We start from the raw sequence: 19753 nt of genomic DNA on the forward strand, positions 1-19753 counted from the left end.
CTATAACTCTATGGCCAGAGTTTTACACATCCTGCAAAGAGACAAGAGGTGGGAGAAAGCATACAATTACATGGATGGGATTCCCTCCGGGATCCCTCCCATCCCAAACCGGATGCAATTTTTGGGGTGGGCGGGGCTCAGGCAGGATGTTTGTCTTTGCCCCTCTTAAAGCCCTTGAATAGTCACTTAATGGCCACTTGAGAGTTTTTTCCTACCCAGTCTTAATTTTTAGGTGGACAAGGGCATCCTTCTGTAAGCCCCTTCAAATTTTGAGCACCCTCCCTCCTGGAAACTGGGAGCTCCAGCCCTCCTACCAACTCTCCAGAGTATCCCCTACTTTCTTGCCCTCGGGATCCCCGGCACTTAACTGAAGTGTGATCCCAGGATTTTGGCCCAGGCACAGTGCTGCAGTACCCCTTCTGACCACTGTAGCGCTGTGCCTGGAGAGGCTGCTGAGCTGTTGGCCAATCTGTTTGATTGACAGCTGTCTAAGGCGGGGCTTCCTTCTAAAAGCGGATGGGAATCCCACCTGCTGTCAGTCAATGTTCAGTTGAGTGTGAAATGGCAGCAAGCCTGTTAGAGCCAGCAGAGATGGGTTATGCGCCAACTCTCAGGATAGCAGATACCAAGCACTCACCATCCTGAAAATTCAGGTCTACGAATCAATTCAAGCTTTTGAGTGAAATTACAAATATATAGAGGCAAGAAATTAAAGAGGCCAAAGCATCTTTGAAGATCTTCCCTAACAAGGCATGATGGCATGGCTGAATACCCTCTAATTTACTTGGATCAGGACATACACCAGCATTTGAATAAATGGAACCAAAGAAATTGATCTGCTGCACCTTGATGTCACACCTCACACTGTTGAACACCAATCCTTCTTTAAGTACCACTTGCACCGGGTAAATGTAGATTATGGTCATGTTCTTTTTCTGTTCTTCCCACAAGAGCTGTCTAATCTGTGACACATATGCATCCTGGTAACATGAATGTACTGTGGTCCATGTGAGCTAAAAAGAAATTCTGTCTAGCTGACAGCCCAAAAGGAAGTAATTGAAAGCAATATCATCTGAAAGGGGCAAGAAACATCTCGTGGAGGAGTCTTAGAGATGTACTGATCAGGCCTGTGCTTGGCAGCAAGCTTCAAGAATAATTTTGCACCTGAAAATCTCAGAGTTAACTCTTCTAACGTGGTGTTTTGCAAGGATAACAGTTCCAAGCTGCATTTAAACATCACAGATCTAAGCATGCTTTCAATGATCTGTCTTTCTTTATGACACATGTGATCAAGCTTCACCAATCTATGCTCTTGTACTGTTCTCGTGTTTCTGTTTTTTCCAGTTTGTCAGTATGTGGATGCTGTACGTAGGTGATGGATCAATTGGTGGACTTGCATTCTCCTGTCAGTGTAGTGTTGCAACTCCCTGGAAACTGCCACTCTGGATATTTCAGTGTTAGATTGTGGTCTGTGTGATAGGAGTCACTTCCTATGATTTTGCGATACCTTACTGATTCCATGGATTGTTACCAATGTGAGATATTGACATGCTGGTAGACTTGTAATTGCTGGATCATTAGTTTCCATGATGTTTAATATTTGTGACATCAGGAGGATTGATTGTGCTTGCATTTCAGCACTATGGAATCTGCACATGGAATTAGTGAACCAATGTACATTGTAAGTACCATAGTCTGTGGGCGCATGTCTTTTAGAATTTGCAAGGTCATATTTTGGCACTTGACCCTCTGTGTCTACCTTGGTCAATAATGAATAGTTATCAGATTTTTTAGGACACATGATTTGAATCTTGACAAGTACGATACCATCTGTGTGTTGTGCAAGAATAATGGTGTGAAATATGTGCCCACTGATTTTCATTTTATCATGCACATCACTGTCATTTTCACCTCATGTATATGTTTCTGACGGGATACTGGATGGTTGTTCTTGTTGCTTGAAAGTAGCCATTGTGTACAATCTGCTTAGACCAGCACGTGGCTCTTTGTTGCTGCATCAGCCTTTGCTCTTGTGCACTGTTGCTGACAATGACCCTTTAGGCCTTGTAGAACTGAGAAAAAGCTGGGCATTTCCTTGGTACATGATGGAATCCACACCTGCTATGTGTATTGCCAGGTTTGGTTGCTCCAATTGATATATTAACAATCAGGGTTGTACATAGGAGTTCTAAACTATGTTGACCTACAATGATCACTTTGTATTTACATCCATCCTTGAGTAGTTCTTAGATGCTATACATTTTAGGATTGTCTAGAAGATCGTTCTTGAAAACTTCCTGGAAATGGACTTGATCACCAACTCAACAATTCTGCGTCTGAAAAATAACAATAAGTAGCCTTTTCTCTGCTTCTACTGATTAAGTAACCTATGGATTCTTCAGGTTGTTGGTGATATGATAGGAACTATAGGTGAGGAGTATGGAAGTTTAACCTAATTGTAATCCAGCCTTCCAATATTTCTCTTTTGGGGATCCTTTAGCTCTTCTGTTAATTCTAATGTATCCAGCCTGTGTAGACCTTCATCCATATTGTTAGGCAAAATCTAATGGCTTGCTTGTCTGGTTCAGACATGCCTAAACCAAGAAAATATGAGCAGAATTTTACAGCCCTGTCGTGACAGGGGTGGGACATAAAATGCCGTGAGATGTTCAAGATCCCACTGACAGGAGGGGCATTAAAATTCTACCCCAGTGCTCTGTATGCAGTTTAAACATTTTGAATTTGGATAGTAGGTCAGCTGCGTTCCAACTCAGACTGGAATTTTGTAGACATTCTAACAATATCCTGTCATATGGAAAGTCAGCTGATTCCAACAGGCCAGCTGCTATTTCACGCTCAATTGAACATCGATTGGTGGTGGGCTTCCATCCAAGTCCAAGTGGATATTGGCCAACAGCTCTCCAGTCCAAGCAGGCACAGTGCAGAAAAGGTACTGAAGTGCAATACCTAAGATGAAGTCACTGGAGCACAGTTTTGGTAAGTTGCAGGTGTCCTGGGGAAGGGAGCCTACAAGATGCCCTCATGTGTCACCAGATGGGTGATCTCATTGTTGGGGAGTAGACCAGGGAAGGAGGGATTGCCTTGAGCTTTGACGTCCCTGAGGGAAGGGCATATCCTGTCTGAAGTGGCCTTCCGATTGAGACACTCTCCACCCGAGATCGAAGGTAAGAACTTTATCTGTTACCTGCCATCTGTCCCCAGTGCCTCCCAGCTTAAAATTTGAGGCTGCATGGGAAAAGGCCCTTACATGGCTATTAATTGGCCACTCATTGTTCTTAATTGGGGAATGGGGGTTTCTTGTCCAAGGTCCTGTCCACCACACCATGAGATTTCATCTTGGCTTGGGTGGGAAGGACCCTGGAGGGAAACCGTCCATACTATGTTGCACTTCCTCCACCCCAGAATCCACCAGTGGGGCGGGGGGTATAAAATTCTGGCTCTTGTGTTTATTTGCTGTATAAGACCACAGGTACTGATCACTCAAGGATTGGTCAACACGTTGTACATTCATTGATTAAGATCAGGCACATGAGAACAGTCCCACATTGTTGGGGCACTAGGAGCTGTGTTTAACCAGCTGCTTATAGAAAAGTGAAAGTAAAATTGGAACATATTATACATATGTAATTTCCTTTCCAGTGATGTACACAGAGACATACTCATGTCCTTAATGGTATACACAAGATTACTAACTGTACCTCCACGTTGCCTGAATCAACCCCATTCTATCCTACCCCACTTCCTACCTACAAATATTGGGGTTGATATAGCGAAGTTTCAGAGGGGGTAGATTGGATAGAGTGGAGTTGAAGTCGTGTTAAATATTATTTTCCTCATTGTGTAACATTCAATAAATCAACTTCCGCTCCCTGGCGTCTCCCCTGTCTCCTCCTCCCCTAAGTCTCTTGATTGTTTTTCTAAAGTATAAATAAAACCTCCATAACCTCTTGTCTTTCATTTCCTTTCACAAGCTCACAATACTTTCCTCATCTCTTTATATTTCACCACTTCTCATTTTCACCTGTTACATTAGCATTGCAATAGAAAAATAGAGCCAGCTATTTCAAGATTGTCATTTGTTTTTGTAACCATGTGATTGGAATCCAGTGTTTAAAAATAGGGATATTTTACACATTTGGCAGGGTTTTCATGTCATTAAGGATTAAATCACTAGGCGATGGGACAGTTGTAATTTTCAGGTGATTTACTTCATAATACATTCATCACAAATTCATTCACAATATCTTTTTATATTATGTACTGGGGAAAAGGAATGTAGGAGGGAATAAATGAAGTGTCTTTGAGTCTGTGTCAGGCATCAATAAAATGGTTTTATTTCCACATGCATGAGAGAGAATCAGCCCGGATCCAGTGAACTCCAGTCTGTATCTAGGCTGATTCTGAAGATACAAAGGCTGTACACATTACTTATACTGTCTTTTGGAGTCCAGAATATTGTAATACAGGATATCATTGATATGAATAGTTTGAATTGATTATAGTTGATCACATTAGGTGGGTCTATTGTACTTCACGTTAATCGGTTGTGTCCAACTATTCTTGTCTATCTGATTTGTGACACAAAAGCGATGTGTGTGATAAATAGGTTTCGATGGAATGATAATCATCCCATCTCCCCAGTTTCTAGAAACAATGGCTTCTCTAAACTCAGTGGAACCTTGCTAGTCAGTATCAACCCTGCAATATTTGCTAAGGCCTTGAAATGATCTCACCCGTAAGTAACTGTGTTGGCAGTCTGAGATATTAATTGGGTATGTTTGCCCACAGTTACAAATGACCCTATGTTTTAATCCTTTCTTAGACATTCCTTTTCCTGCTATTAGATGCATACCCTGGATTTGCCCCAATACTGGGTTCTGCCCTTCTATAAGGAGTAACAGAAGTAAGACTATAAATACATACAGTATTTCAAAATGTCCATACACATGCTGTTTTATTTATGATATAAATCCAGGATGCTTTTGTCAAACCACCATGCAGCATAATTTCCACCCATGAAGGAATTTTTTCTGATTGAAAAGTTGTTTGATCATTAAGTTCTAAGTATTAGGAAAATAGCATTATTTAGAACTATTCTTCAACTCCCCAGAAAACACTACTTCTTGAAAAAAAAACTTGCATTTATAGCAGCATGCACAAATTCTGACGTCAGGTTATCCCAGGTGTTGAAGTGTGGTCATTGTTGTGGGAAATATAGCAGCCAATTCAGCCAGAACAAATATAAATGTGACAATGGTAAGGTCATCTTTTAATGATTTTGGTCAGGTGGTTTGGGAGCGCTCCCCTGCTCCCCTTCAAGATAGTGCTATGGGCTCAACCGAAAAGGATAAATAGACTCCCAGTTTCTTCTCTCATCCAGAAGTCATCACCTCTGACCCTGCAGCACTCTCTCAGTGCCAGATTGGATTGTCAGCTTTGATAATGTGCTCTGTTCTCGGGAGTTACACTTGAATCTGCATCCTTCTGGCTCAGAGGTCAGAGTGCTGCCGCTGGGCCACAGCTAAAATGTTTGGGACCTTTAATTGGAAGCCAGTGTTACTCAATACAACATTCTTCCATGGGAGAATATTAAATAATAAATACTTTAAAAGCATTCCACTGTATTTGTTTTTCATTATAGTCAGAAGCTGAGCCTTTTGGAACGTGTTCGTATTGCTGGACCCAGAGGTGCCAATGTTAAGAGCAAGCTTTTTACACCTCTAAGCACAGATGGAGTAGAGGATAGTCCTTCAAAGGACCAGAAGAGTTTGGGTTTCAGTGACCTTCGAGCTGCCGTTCGTATTAAAGCATTTGGCTTCAGACAAAGCTCAGAAGGTACTATAAAATCTTTCATTTTGCTCACGTTCCCAGAAGTTACTTGCATAGCTTTTTGTTGGACAGTAAGAGGAAGGATTTGAGCTTGTACTTGTGAAGTGCTTTTTCATATCTCTCAGAAATATTTCAAAGTGCTTCAGAAACGAAGGGTCGGATTTTGTCATCTTAATTTTGAAATGGGGCATGACGATTTCCAGGTCTATCAGCTGAAGATGAAAGTACCTTCTGGAAGGAGTTCAATTAAGAATCTGCCTCTCGGGTTGACCTCCAATTTGGGATGGCAGGTGCTTTGTGGAGGCGCGAGGGTGACACTGAACTTAATTTAAAAGATGGCCCGCAGCCTTCTCTGTGGCTGCAGTGGAAGTACTGATGAAGAGACTGGCATACAGGGAGGAGCAGGTAGAGCAGGCACAGCATAATGAGTGCAAGAGAAGGTGAAGGTACCAGCAGGTATCTCTTCACCCCAAGCACCAACCATGACAGCACATGTCAATGAGATACTGTTTCTCCTCTAAATGACCTCAGGCTTTCTGTTTCACTCATGTAAAGTTCATGCAACTTTCATGCCACTCCTGCTCTGCCCTCATTGGAACATAGGACTAAGGAACAGGAATAGGCCATTTGAGCCTCCTCTGCCATTTGATAGGATCATGGCTGATTTGGTTATGGTCTCAATTCCACTTTTCCCTCACCTGCCGAAAACCCATCTCACTCAGCCTTGAATGAATTTAATGACACGGTCTTCACTGGAGAAGAGAATTCCACAGACTCACCACCCTCAGAGAAAACATTTCTCCTCATCTCCATCTTAAAAGGCAATCCATTATCCTTAAACTGTGACCCTTACTTCTCATCTCCTGAACAAGAAGAAACATCCTTCTGTTATCCATCCTATGAAATCCTCTGAGGATTTTATAGGAGATCTTATAAGATCACTTGTCATTGATCTAAACTCCAGCAGGTATGGGCCCAACCAGTTTCTTTGTAAAATTAGCCTCTCACCCCAGGAATGAGTCAGGTGAACTTTGAACTGATTCTAATGCAATTACATAATTTTCCAAATAAGGACACAAAACCATACACAATATTTCCAGATGTGGTCTCACCAAAGCCCTGGTAGTGGACTAAATGCTGTGTAAGCAACATATTTTAGGTGATATTTCCTTGCAATAAACACCAACACTTAAGTATTTAAATCATCTTCCTAATCACTTACTGTACCGGCATATTAACGTTTGTGTGATTCATGTACACCGATATCCCTCTGTACCACAGAGTCCTGTAATTTCTTTCCATTTAAATAGTATGCTACCTTTCTATTCTTCCTGTTAAAGTGCCTTGCTTCCATGAGTTGACGGGAGACATGATATGGATCCCATAGTGTCACTGATAACATTTCATTATACTGGGAAAGTATCTCTTAACTGCTTCCTGAACCATCTCAGTTATATTTCTGCAGCTACCATATGGATATGTTGCTGACACAGCATTTAGTCCATCGCCAGGGAGAGTGGACTAAAGCAGAAACATGTCAGTAAACTGGTCCCGCGTATCATTTTCACATTTTCCTGACCCCCTCCCTGTGTTAAAACCAGCCTTCAGGAGCCTGGGAAATATGCCCCCAAAGGAGTGTCATGAGCTTTGTTACATAGGTAATCGTAGCAGCTACCTTTGTCTGCAGTAGAGTACCTCAAACAGCAAAAAGGATGAGTTAGCAACGAAAAACAAAAAGTGCTTGAAATGCACAGTAGGTCTGGCAGTGTTGATGGAAAAAGAACCAGTGGGAGGGATGGTGGATTTTACAGCCCCAGAAACTGTTGCAAGTCATTCAAAATTCCATTGACTTTTGGCGGGACTAGAATATCCTGCCAATGGGAGGGGCTGTAAAATTCCACCCAGAGTTAACGTTTCGAATTGAATTGGAATTGAACTGAAGTGAGCCAAGCTAGTGAATATAAGTGAGAACATCGGTGAAACTGTCCCCTTGCAAACTTAAAACAATTACAGTTTCCTGGCTGGAATCAACTAATTCAGTCCAGATAAAGAACTTAAGGTGAGACCATCCTGGTCTGTAAAGTCCAGCCTTAAGTATAGCAAGAAAACATCATTCTAGTCAATGGCTCACATTCTTAAATGTAATAGGAGGTGGTAGTTGTACTTACATTTTGTCAATTCTGTTACTTCTGTTATCCTATTAATGCTGAACTGGGTAGAGATAACAGCCAGTGACATCATGAATGGAGAGAGCAGATTATAAATCTTGTTTCCAAATTAAACTCTGATATTTAACAAGGCCGCTTTCATTGTAATACAGATGCTGCTGCTGAGGTGGACCAAGAGCCTGAGGACAAGGGTTACCAAGCTGATCTCATGGAAGATTTGATCCCAACATTGAAAACAGTCATCAGGGCTACAAGGTAGGCTTTGCTCCAGAAATGGGAAGAAAATTATTTTTATAGTGCCTTCTCTTTGGAATGCCACGTAAGGATGGAATTAAATCATCATGAGCAAACAATAGCAAAGCGTATAGAGAATGCTAGCTCTGAGCTTAGCTTTGCCCTGCCCAACACTCAAAATGCAGAGGAAATCTATTTTTCAACAGTAATGAGATGTCTTTGACAAAAGCTGTAAAGTGGAATCTTGTTGCTGGCATCTTCTCAGAGGGAAAGGCAGGAAAACGGAGTGAATGGTGAAGAAGACTCGAGGCTGAATGACTTACCAATGCTATTATTTCTTATGTTCTTATCCTCCTCCCTCTATTTCACCTAGACCTGCACCTTGCAAGTAATAAGTGACCAAATATTTGTATGTCAAACTTTACTTGCCAATTATTTATTTATTATTCAAGTTTATTAATGTTCCCTTTTTGTTTTGTTACCTGCCAGCCAGGCCCTGGTGATTGATTACTCACCACTCTACTGCCTCCCCCCCAACTACTCTGCTCCCCACCCCTCATCCCCACCCTCCACCCCCTCCCACCTCCACTCCAATTCACCCATCACATCCCCCCCACCCCCACCACTCTGTCCTACACCCCACCATCACTCCACTCCATCCCATCACCCCCTCAGCACCACCAGCACTCTCTGTCCCCCCCACTCGTCTGCTTTTCCTCCACTACCATTCCCCCTCTCCCCCATTACCTCACTCCCCCTTCCCCACCATCACTTTTGTGCCTTCCCATCACTCTGGCCTTCTCCTCTCTCACCACCACTCTATCCCCACCACTCTGCCATATACCCTCACCGCCTCCCCCCACCACTCCACACACACCCCCCTCCCACCACCACCACTCTACTTCCCCACATTCCTGGCATCACACTCCAATGACAAGCATTCACCAATCTTCACTTGCTGGTTCTCATACAGGCTCTCCTGTTTACCTGCCTTTAAACTGAATGCAGATTCACCATTTGTGGCAATGGCTGTTTTTCCCCAGTTGTTTTTCTGTGGTGCTGGTTGAGTACCACCTTTCTCCTGTTGGGGGTGGGGGGAACACAATATTAAACACCTGTGGGTGTTATGAAGACTTTGCCTTATTTGTGTGCAGGCAGCACACAAGGGTGAGAGGGGATGATGCCATGGCCCTTTAGAAGAAATGTCTTTGGACTCTTGCAGAAACCCACGTGACAGGCAAAGTGGGTTCAGTAAGGAAGATGCTTGAGTGTTTGGAAAATTTGCCCTTTTCAGAGGTGCATTTCCCAAATCATAGAATGCCTACAGTGCAGAAATAGGCCATTCAACCCATCGAGTTTGCACTGACAACAATCCCACCTAGGTCCTACTCCAGTAAATCCTTGCATTTACCCTGTTAGTTCCCCTGACAGTAGGGTTAATTTAGCATAGCCAATCAACCTAACCGACACATCTTTGGACTGTGAGAGGAAACCAGAGCACCCGGACAAAACCCATAAAGATACGGGAAGAAAGTGCAAACTCCACACACTCAGTGACTCTAGGCCGGATTTGAATTTCGGTTCCTGGCACAGTGAGGCAGCAGTGCTAACTACTCTGCCACCGTGCCACCCAAGTAGTGAGAGAATAAATATAATGGGTAAGGAAGTGAGTGAGTTCTATCTGTTAAAACATAGCATTTCATTTCTGCTGTAATAAGATTTCAGTTCCACCCTCTTGATCTCTAATTCAGGACAGACTTTAACATACACCAGTCTCTTTTTGTGTACTTTAGTCCCTTTTCTTCAATACTACAAAGTTCAGATGTAAGTGTAGAATTATGTAAAATGCTAGTAATGTTCTGTGATTTTTACACCAAATGAAAAACTTCCACTTTTACTGTTGATTTGTTAGGAACATTGTATTTTTTTTTGAAACTTTGTCATTACAAAGATAATAATTGTGCGCAACAGATAGTGAGAAGTGCAAATAAAGGTTTCCCCACAATCACCCAGGATGTCTGTGTACAGAATCATTCGGTGCTACAGTTCCCCAAAGATGCAGTGGAATCTGTCAAGGATTTATATCTGTCTCTCCTCTGAGATGCTCTATTGCAACTGGAAGATTCTGTGAATTTGAAATCTTTGACTTCAATGGATTTACATAGAATCATAGAATCCCTACAGTGCAGAATGAAGCCATTCGGCCCATCGAGTCTGCACTGACCACAATCCCACACAGAACCATATTCCCTTAGCCCCATACATTTACATTGCTAATCCCCCGACACTAGAGTCAATCTAACATGGACAATCAACCTAATCTGCACATTTTTGGATTGTGGGAGGAAACTAGAGTTCCCGGAGGAAACCCTCGCAGACATGGGGAGAATGTGCAAACCCCACACAGACAGTGACCCCGAAGCCGGAATTGAATGCAGATCCCTGGTTCTGTGAGGCAGCAGTGCTATCCACTGTGCCATTATGTTGCCCAAATCTCACATTAAAATCTCACAATCTTTAACATACCTTGACATGTAATTGAAGCAACAGCAGTGAGTTCCTTGTGACATTGTCTGTATAGCATGCAAGAAACAATACTCTTCACTGTATACTAACACATGTGACAATAATAAATCAAATCAAACATTGACACACACTTATGTCAAAAAGCTTAAATCTCTTAAAATATAATCTATGAATCACAGCTGTATGGTTTGACTCCACTGTGCAATGCTCTATGGTTGAAGTTGTGTTGAATTTGATCAGATAAAATCCATCTTTCGTCCTCTTCTCAGAGTCATAGGGGTTTACATCATGGGAACAGGCCCTTCAGCCCAACTTGTCTATGCCGCCCTTTCTTTTTTAAAACCCCTAAGATAGTCCCAGTTGCCCACATTGGCCCATATCCCTGTTTACCCATCGTACCCATGTAAGTATCTAAATGCTTTTTAAAAGACAAAATGGTACCCACCTCTACTACTACCTCTGGCAGCTTGTTCCAGACACTCACCATCCTCTCGCTCCTTCATTTGACCGGATAACCCAGGCAGAGATGAGCTGAGCTGGAAAACAGGGATGATTTATTTTTCATTTCCTGTCAGCTGACCTCTCACTCTGACCATTTGACCACCTATGACTGGGATTTACCTTGCCAAGGTATGAATCGTGTAAGTATTAGGCTGGGGTTATGCTTAGTGTGAATTTTCTGTTCTAAGGGAACAACAGTGCCTCCATAAAGGTCAGTAACCTCGTCATTTTTGTACAGAAGGAGTAACCTAGAGGATATGAATTCAAGTCGCAACTGTGATAAATAGTAAAACTGAATCCAAGAAAGCACCAAACAAAACAAAAATGAAATCCCGACTCCCTCCTCTTTATGGAAAGAACTGGCCAATGCTATCTCCTCCACAGGTGTCGGTCCACCTTGTTGTCAAACGAGGGGCGTGCACACGGTGGGTCGTGCGTGGGCTGCTCTTGGAGGTTTCGAGTGTAGCCTAGTACTTTGTGTCGTTGTGTGTGCTTAATCCTGGACCGGTAGACGGGCACCACAACAGCTCAGTGACTAGCACTGCTAGCTGTGTAGATACATGGATTTGGGCCTGTGTCTGTGGGAGCTTGCGCATTCTCGCTGTGGTTGCATGGGTTTCCTCCGGGTGCTCCGGTTTCCTCCCACACCCCAAAGATGTGCTTTTAGGCTGATTGGTGTACCAAATTGACACTATTCTCCCTTGAATCTGGCTACATTAGGGGTACCATTCACATACACACAGGGCAGGGTAGGTGTAGGAAAATGCTTTGTTGAAATGGCAGCGTGGGCTCGTTGGGCCGAAGGGCCTGTTTCCCATGCTGGGTTGTTCTTTGTTCTTTGTTCCTCGGGTTTACATGTGATGCCACTCCAAAGCTATGTGATTAATTCTTAATCTAACGAAGGATGGCACAACCCAGCAACTAAATAATAAAATCATCGAATCCCTACAGTGTAGAATGAGGCCATTCGGTTCATCGAGCCTGCACTGACAACAATCCCACACAGACCCTATCACCGTAAGCCCACCTATTTCCCCTGCTAGTCACCCTGACACAAAGGGGCAATTTAGCATGGCCAATCAACCTAACTCGCACATCTTTGGATTGTGGAAGGAAACTGGAGCACCCAGAGAAAACCCACGCAGACATGGGAATAACACGCAACTCTACAGATAGTCACCCAAGGCCGGAATTGAACCCAGGTCCCTCACACTGTGAGGCAGCAGTGCTAACCACTGTGCCGTCCCAGAAAGTATTCTCCCCGCTCGGAAATTAATTCTACCAGGAGCTTGTGCTTAGCAATAGATGAAATTCATCCTGCGTGCAGAAGGAAATAAGTTTAATTAAAAGACCTCCCAGGTCAAGACATCGCTGAGATTTGAACTCAGGATTACTAGGCAGGCACTTTAACCAACTGAGCTATGTTACCAATATCTGATAGTAATCAGTAATTTCACCCCGATTCAATAACATAACCCAAGTTTCAATTTCTATCACTTTGAACCAAAATGAATGTGGTTTAGAACTGTGTTAATAGGGTAAATTCTGAGTTCTCATACTTCCAACACTGAGCTGTGCTTGAAGGGATTGCAGTGTAGGTAACTAAGGTTGTGTTGTTGTACTTGTGCTTTGAGCTTGGATCAACACTGGGAGTGTAGGATCACTGGAGTTACTTGGTTATATGGTGTTTTGCTTCAAAAAAACAAGAAACCTGGTTGAAATCACCAGGACCCAATGTGCAACACACCAACAAGGTTCAAAAATGTAGGAGGGACAATAAAACAAATCAAGTACCATGTGATGCAAGAGTTGGGTGTTAAACAATTGAAGATTGTGGAAGACACTGAGAGATGATGAGCTTTATCATTTTGAAGTCCGAGGAAAGAAAAATGTTTGATATGGGATGGTGCTGTTCCTTGGAATGGTTAATCTGTATAGTGCAGCTGGCATTCCCAAAGCTTGTCTTGCCAGCCTGAAAGAATGACACCACTGTGGCTTTTTATTCATAAAGGATTAAAGTGCATGATCTGTTTACTTGTGACCTTCATCTGGATGCACTTAGTACGCAGTGTCACTTGGCTTTCACATTATATTGCTGATAAAATGAAGGGAAAGCTAAGTGTACAGCCACACCTGAATATGCTAAAAGTCAAATACTCAAAAGGAGATATCTTTACTTCCAACAGTAATAAATGAAAGATAAGGCATTGCTATTTTACAGGGATCAACTTTTATTCAAAGGGGGAAAAAAATCACATTGCTTCTTGTTCAGTTGCTTCTGGAATTACATGGTGCAATTGATCCAAACACTGGTCTAGTTGTGTTACATCATTCCTTGGATAAAATCTGACTCCTGTAGCTTTCCTTTTTGGCATGTGTGTGAGAATAGAAGGACACTTTCTGCCATTTAGAAAGAGTTTTCTTTATCCTGTTAAAGAAAGATCTGCTGGATTCATTGTACTTTATATTACTCTCAGAGTAAAACCCAAACATCTCTACAATTAAATTAAGTTAGTACAGTAATTACTGGAAAAAATGATACTTTAGAACTATTTTATTGCAAGAGTTAAGTAAGGGGACAAAGCCTAAAATATAAGACTCTGCCAAGTTTGAAAAGAAGCAAAGGTTCGAGAAATTAAAAATTACTGTTATGATCCTCGTAGAAACTTGCAAGAAAAAGAAATTTCCACTTCCACTTCAAAGCTGAAAGAATGGCACATTTTAAGACATTTGCTGCAACAAATTGCTAAAAGCACTATTGATTGACCACTAGTTTCTTTTATGGGCAACTTTAAACCACAGGAAGGAATGTACACTTTTTATATTTAACACACATCACACTCTCTCTATTTCACTGAATAGTAACTTTGAATGACTGGTTCTAAGTGTTTGTTAGTCTTTGGAGAGTTCCCTAAATCCACTACAAGCAGTAAAGCTTGCCCTGACCATTCTTCTGCTCTGGAAGGATGATTCTGCTAAGATGAATTTCCCAGAAACCTTAGATGGCTGCAGAATGTGCATCTTACCCCTGACATCTCCTCTGTACCTACTCCCCAGCACCTTAAACCTATGCCTGCTTGTGGCAGCCATTTCAGCCCTGGGAAAAAGCCTCTGAGAATCCACCCGATCAATACCCCTCAACATCTTATACACCACTATCAGGTCATCTCTCATCCTTCGTCTCTCCAAGGAGAAAAGATCGAGCTCTCTCAACCTATCCTCATAAGGCATGCCACCCAATCCAGGCAACATCCTTGTAAATCTCCTCTGCACCCTTTCAACGGCTTCCACATCCTTCCTATAATGAGGTGACCAGAATCTTCTTCCAGAGAAGCAATTTCATCATAGAATCATAGATTCATAGAATCCCTACAGTGCAGAAGGAGGCCATTTGGCCCATCAAGTCTGCATTGACCAAAATCCCACCCAGGTCCTACTCCTGTAAGCCCACTTATTTACCCTGATAGTTCCCCTGACACTAGGGAGCAAGTTACTATTGCCAATTAACCTAACCTGCACATCTTTGGACTGTGGGAGGAAACAGGAGCACCCAGACGGAACCCATGCAGACACGGGGAAAATGTGGAGGTTCCACACAGGCAGTGACTCAAGGCCAGAATTGAACCCGGGTTCTTGGCTCTCTGAGGCGGCAATGCTGACCACTGTGCCACCCCATTAATCTCTAACAATCACACCACCAAGCTTTCTGTCAGTCAGACTTCAGAAAAGGTTACACCGACCATCTTCACTTCCCATAAATTTAATGAAAATTGTGTGGGATGGTGAAAGTAGAGACAAGTTCACAGAATCACAGAACTATCACACTCAGAAGGTGGTATTTCACCCATTGTATCTTCACCAGCTCTCCAAACAAATTCCCTGACTTGGTGCTATTCCCCACCTTTTCCCCATACCTCTGCATCTCGTTTCCATTCAAGTAATCATGAATGCCTTATTGAACCTACCTCCAACACACTTTGAGGCAAGGCATTCCCAGCCATTTTTCTCTCATCACATTTGCTTCTTTTACAAATCATTCTACATTGTGTTCTCCTGTTCTTGATTCTTTTACAAGTGGTAACAGTTCTTCCTATCTACTCTGTCCAGCCTCTTCATGATTTTGAACATCTCCATCAAATCTCCTCTTTCTGCTCCCTAAGGAGAACATTCCAACCTCTGCAATCTGTCGTTATAACTGAAGTTTCTCATCCCTGGAAACATTTGTAAACCTCTTCTACACTCTCTCCAGTGCATTCACATCTTTCATATAGTGTGGCAGGTGCCCAGAACTGTGCACAAAATTCCAGCTGAGGTTTAACTAGTGTCTTGTATAAATTCAGCATAACCACCTTGCCCCAGCAAAGAGAAGCAGGAGAGGTGAATAAAGGAAGAACATTAACTCTTTGAATATTTTGCTGAAATAAAGACAAGACTTTGCACCTGAGGGCAAGGTGAGAGGTCAAGTTAATGATGCTATTTGGATAAAGCCTTGTAAGATTTAATAAAATAATTAATTATCAGCTACTTTTTTTTCTGATGCAGTCCTTTACTATTTTGTACTGTTACAGTTGAAATAGCACATTTGTATTCAGCTTGTCAAGTTCTGCTTAAGATTAATTACATCTCAGTCGCAACATTGCAGAATTGCATATTTTAATTCTTCAAATTGGTTATTATAAAACAATTGACCATTTGTTGAGAACCTGTACAGTAATTATATACATATATATATATATACAACCTGTAAATATATATATTCTCTTTCTTAGCATCCTAGGAAGAATTAACACTTTCCTAATGTCATGACAGCTAGATGTCTCTGGTTTTTGGTACTTTGAATCAGTGAAGGTTAAAATAAAAGCAACCTTACTTATCCCTTCAGTATCATGAAATTTTTCCTCAACAAGAAAAAGTTCAAGGAGACTTTACGACCTTATGACGTGAAGGATGTTATTGAACAATACTCAGCAGGACATTTGGACATGCTTTCAAGGATAAAATATCTCCAGTCAAGGTAAATGGTGAAAAATGAAATGCATGAAAATGAGAACTGGCACCTCCTTTAGTGTTTTAATTTTGTCATTTGTATATAAAAGGACTCACAGTCTGTGAGTGGCACTGGAGAGACTACCCGCCAACCTTTTGTAATCCTAAGAAGGTGATGGGCTGTCACTAAATTGCTGCTGCCTTTGTGCTGATGGTGTTCACATAAGTCTCAAGTGGAAGTTTTCAACATTTTGATGTAAAATGTGAAAGAACATCAATATAGAATCCTGATCAAGGTGGCTTGTGTATGGAGGGCAAGTTATAAGCGTTAGTGTTGCCTTGACATTGCTGCTCTTGGCTTTGCTAATCACAAAGCAGAGAGCTGCTCCGAGAAAAACCTTGGTGAGTTACTGTATTGCTTATGGTGCATTGTAAATAATGTAACCACAGCGATGAATGGGTTGGATATGGAGGCTGATGAAGGAATGAGGCAAGGGACTGCACTATTGAGGATGGTGTAAGGAAGCTGGGTTTCCAATATTCTAGCAATTATATGCCAAGGAGCAAGATGAATCTTGACTGAGGAACTGTCTGAAGTTTTAATTCCCAGCTTAGATTTAGGGATGACTGATGGCAGGCACAGCTCACCATGCTACCAGTTTGGATCAAAATGAATTTGGTTTACTAGCCCACTGTTAGGTTCACTTAAACTGTTGAGTGATTTCTTGTCAAATCATCAAGGAAAAAGCTAGACCAAAAGTCATATACTAAACACTATTTATTTGTTAGAAATCATAGTTTAAAACAGACAGACATCAATGTACAGTTATCTAGCGGTTGAGGAACAAATCATAGCAAAGATTATATAGGCAAATCAATGCATCACTCAAAGTTAGCACTAGCAGATGTTGAGGATTAACTATAGTATCAACCAGAGTCTGAGATTACCAACTGATGTGATTATTTTAAAAATAATTCCTTAAATATCTGACACGCTGACAGCTTTGAATAACTAGTTTGTCAAATAGCTGTATTCCAGGTATGATAATGATGGTCAGAGCTTTCATGACCTCAGTTTCATGAGTGGCATTTTGAATCATCGCTTTCCTTCCCTGGGACATTAGCTTCTAGGGTCCTAAGTCAGTGAACTCTGTGTTACTTCAAAGGAGTTATCTATTTCACTTAGATCTTCAGTTCTGACTGTGCCAATTTGAACAGAAGTGACAAAATCTGAGCTGGCTTCACTCTCTGCTTTCTTTGATCTTGGGCACATACAAAGTTAGCTGATACTATTCACTGACTACAGTTGGTAATGACAACCTTACAAGCTAACACAGTGTGTTACTTTTTGACCTAAAGCACCTTTAAAGGCACCTTTCTGCATCTGTTACATAAAAGCACTTGTAAAACAAAGAGAACTGAAGTGAACTAACCGGGAGATATTTATTACTACAAGATGCTGTAACTTCCTGTGGAATGCCAATTGAATCAAATTGCCACTTGAAAATTCTTACCTTAAAATCCTGGCAAGCCGACCTTGCCTGACTTTCTGACTCAGGTCAGGTGAGATCAGGGTAGTGCAGTTTGTCCCCAGGGCTTTGAGCTGTAGGGTCGAAGGGAAATAAACACTGTCCCTTTTTTATAGCATTCGTTCTCCAGCGCATCTTTGGGGCATTCATAGAGTCATAAAACTCAGTGCAGAGAGAGGCCATTCGGCCCATTGAGCCTGCACCGACAATAATCCCACCCAGGCCCTATCCCCATAATCCCATATATTTACCCTGATAATCCTCGTATTTACCTCAGCTAATCCCCCGACACCAAATGTCAATTTAGTATGGCCAATCCACCTATCCCGCACATCTTTGGACTGTGGAAAGAAACTGGAGCACCTCGAACAAACCCACGCAGATACGGTAAGAATATGCAAACTCCACATAGACAGTGACCCGAGGCCAGAATTGAACCCGGGCCCCTGGTGCTGTGAGGAGTTTGCACATTCTCTCCACAGTGCTAACCACTGTCTCACTGTGCCACCCGGAGCTCATGAAAATTCCTGGACCTCATAAGTTACAGCCCTAAAGATGATCAGGTTACTTGCACGAGAAAAATCTCATTGTTTCCTTCTCTGTCATTCACTCTGTTCCTTCTTCTGTTCTTAAATCTCACTGAATGGGGAGACAGATTATTCACTTGGATTCCCAGGTGCACCATAGATCTCACTCTACCATATCAGCTTACACATCCAGCAACTTACAATGCAACAAGATTTCAGGTGTAAGATAAAGGTGAAAAGGTCATCAATATAACATGCCTCAAGTTGTTTTCACTAGCAGATAGTGAGCCACTAGCATTGATTCAACTCGGTGACACATTGCAGAAGAATGGTAGGAAGGACTATTACTTACGGGGCGAAAAACTGCAGCAGGCGACGGTGCAGAGGGACCTCGGGGTCCTTGTGCATGAGTCGCAAAAACCCAGCTTGCAGGTGCAGCAGGTGGTCAGGAAGGCGAATGGGATGCTGGCCTTCATAGCGAGGGGGATTGAATATAAAAGTAGGGAGGTCTTGCTGCAGCTGTATAGGGCATTGGTGAGGCCGCAGCTGGAGTACTGTGTGCAGTTTTGGGCGCCGCACCTGCGCAAAGATATTTTGGCCTTGGAGGGAGTGCAGAGGAGGTTTACTAGGCTGATACCGGAGTTGAGGGGGTTGAGCTATGAGGAGAGGCTGAATAAACTGGGCTTGTACTCGTTAGAGTTTAGAAGAATGAGGGGAGATCTCATTGAGACGTGTAAGATGATGAATGGGATGGATAGGATAGAGGTGGAGAGACTCTTCCCTCTCAAAAAAGACAGTAGGACTAGGGGGCACAGCCTCAAGATAAAAGGGGGGCGGTTTAGAACGGAGTTGAGGAGGAACTTCTTCACTCAAAGGGTGGTGAATCTCTGGAATTCTCTGCCCGTTGAAGTGGTGGAGGCTGCCTTGCTAAGTATTTTTAAGACGCGGGTTGATGGGTTTTTGATAAGAGAGGGGATTAAGGGTTATGGGGAGAGGGCGGGAAAGTGGAACTGAGCAGCGACAGATCAGCCATGATCTTATTGAATGGCGGGGCAGGCTCGAAGGGCTAGATGGCCTACTCCTGCTCCTATTTCTTATGTTCTTATGTTCTTATATTAATCTAAAGTTCATAACTGGTGATAATGTCAAAGATACATTTTTAAATAGCAATCAATGTTGGATTGTAATTTTAAATTTTAATATATTGGTGTGAGGAAAAGAAGAGCTACAGTGGCTTTCTTTATTTTCTACTTGCTATAATACATCACTAATTCTTTTGGGAATGAGTTTTGGATTTGTTTTTCTGAATGAGTTGCTAGTATCTACTGATTGCATTATTTCCTTTGTTGCACTTGGTGTTAATAGTAGTTACAATGTGCAAAATCTTTGTAATTATAATATGAGTTTGAATGATTTGACATTCTTCACTTTC

General features: G+C 42.2%; 1 protein-coding gene across 1 annotated transcript in view; it reads left to right on the plus strand.

The window, feature by feature from the left end:
- kcnq3 (potassium voltage-gated channel, KQT-like subfamily, member 3) overlaps positions 1-19753 on the plus strand; it is a 312879-nt gene that overhangs the window by 281880 nt on the left and 11246 nt on the right. The window contains exons 10-12 of the mRNA XM_080194945.1: positions 5663-5856; positions 8171-8273; positions 16162-16293. Coding sequence (XP_080051071.1) covers positions 5663-5856; positions 8171-8273; positions 16162-16293 — 429 coding nt within the window. The remainder of the gene's footprint in view (positions 1-5662; positions 5857-8170; positions 8274-16161; positions 16294-19753) is intronic.

The sequence above is a fragment of the Carcharhinus amblyrhynchos genome, chromosome 8 (genome assembly GCF_965287045.1).
Source record: "Carcharhinus amblyrhynchos chromosome 8, sCarAmb.v2.hapA, whole genome shotgun sequence".
Classification (NCBI taxonomy): Eukaryota; Metazoa; Chordata; class Chondrichthyes; order Carcharhiniformes; family Carcharhinidae; genus Carcharhinus; species Carcharhinus amblyrhynchos.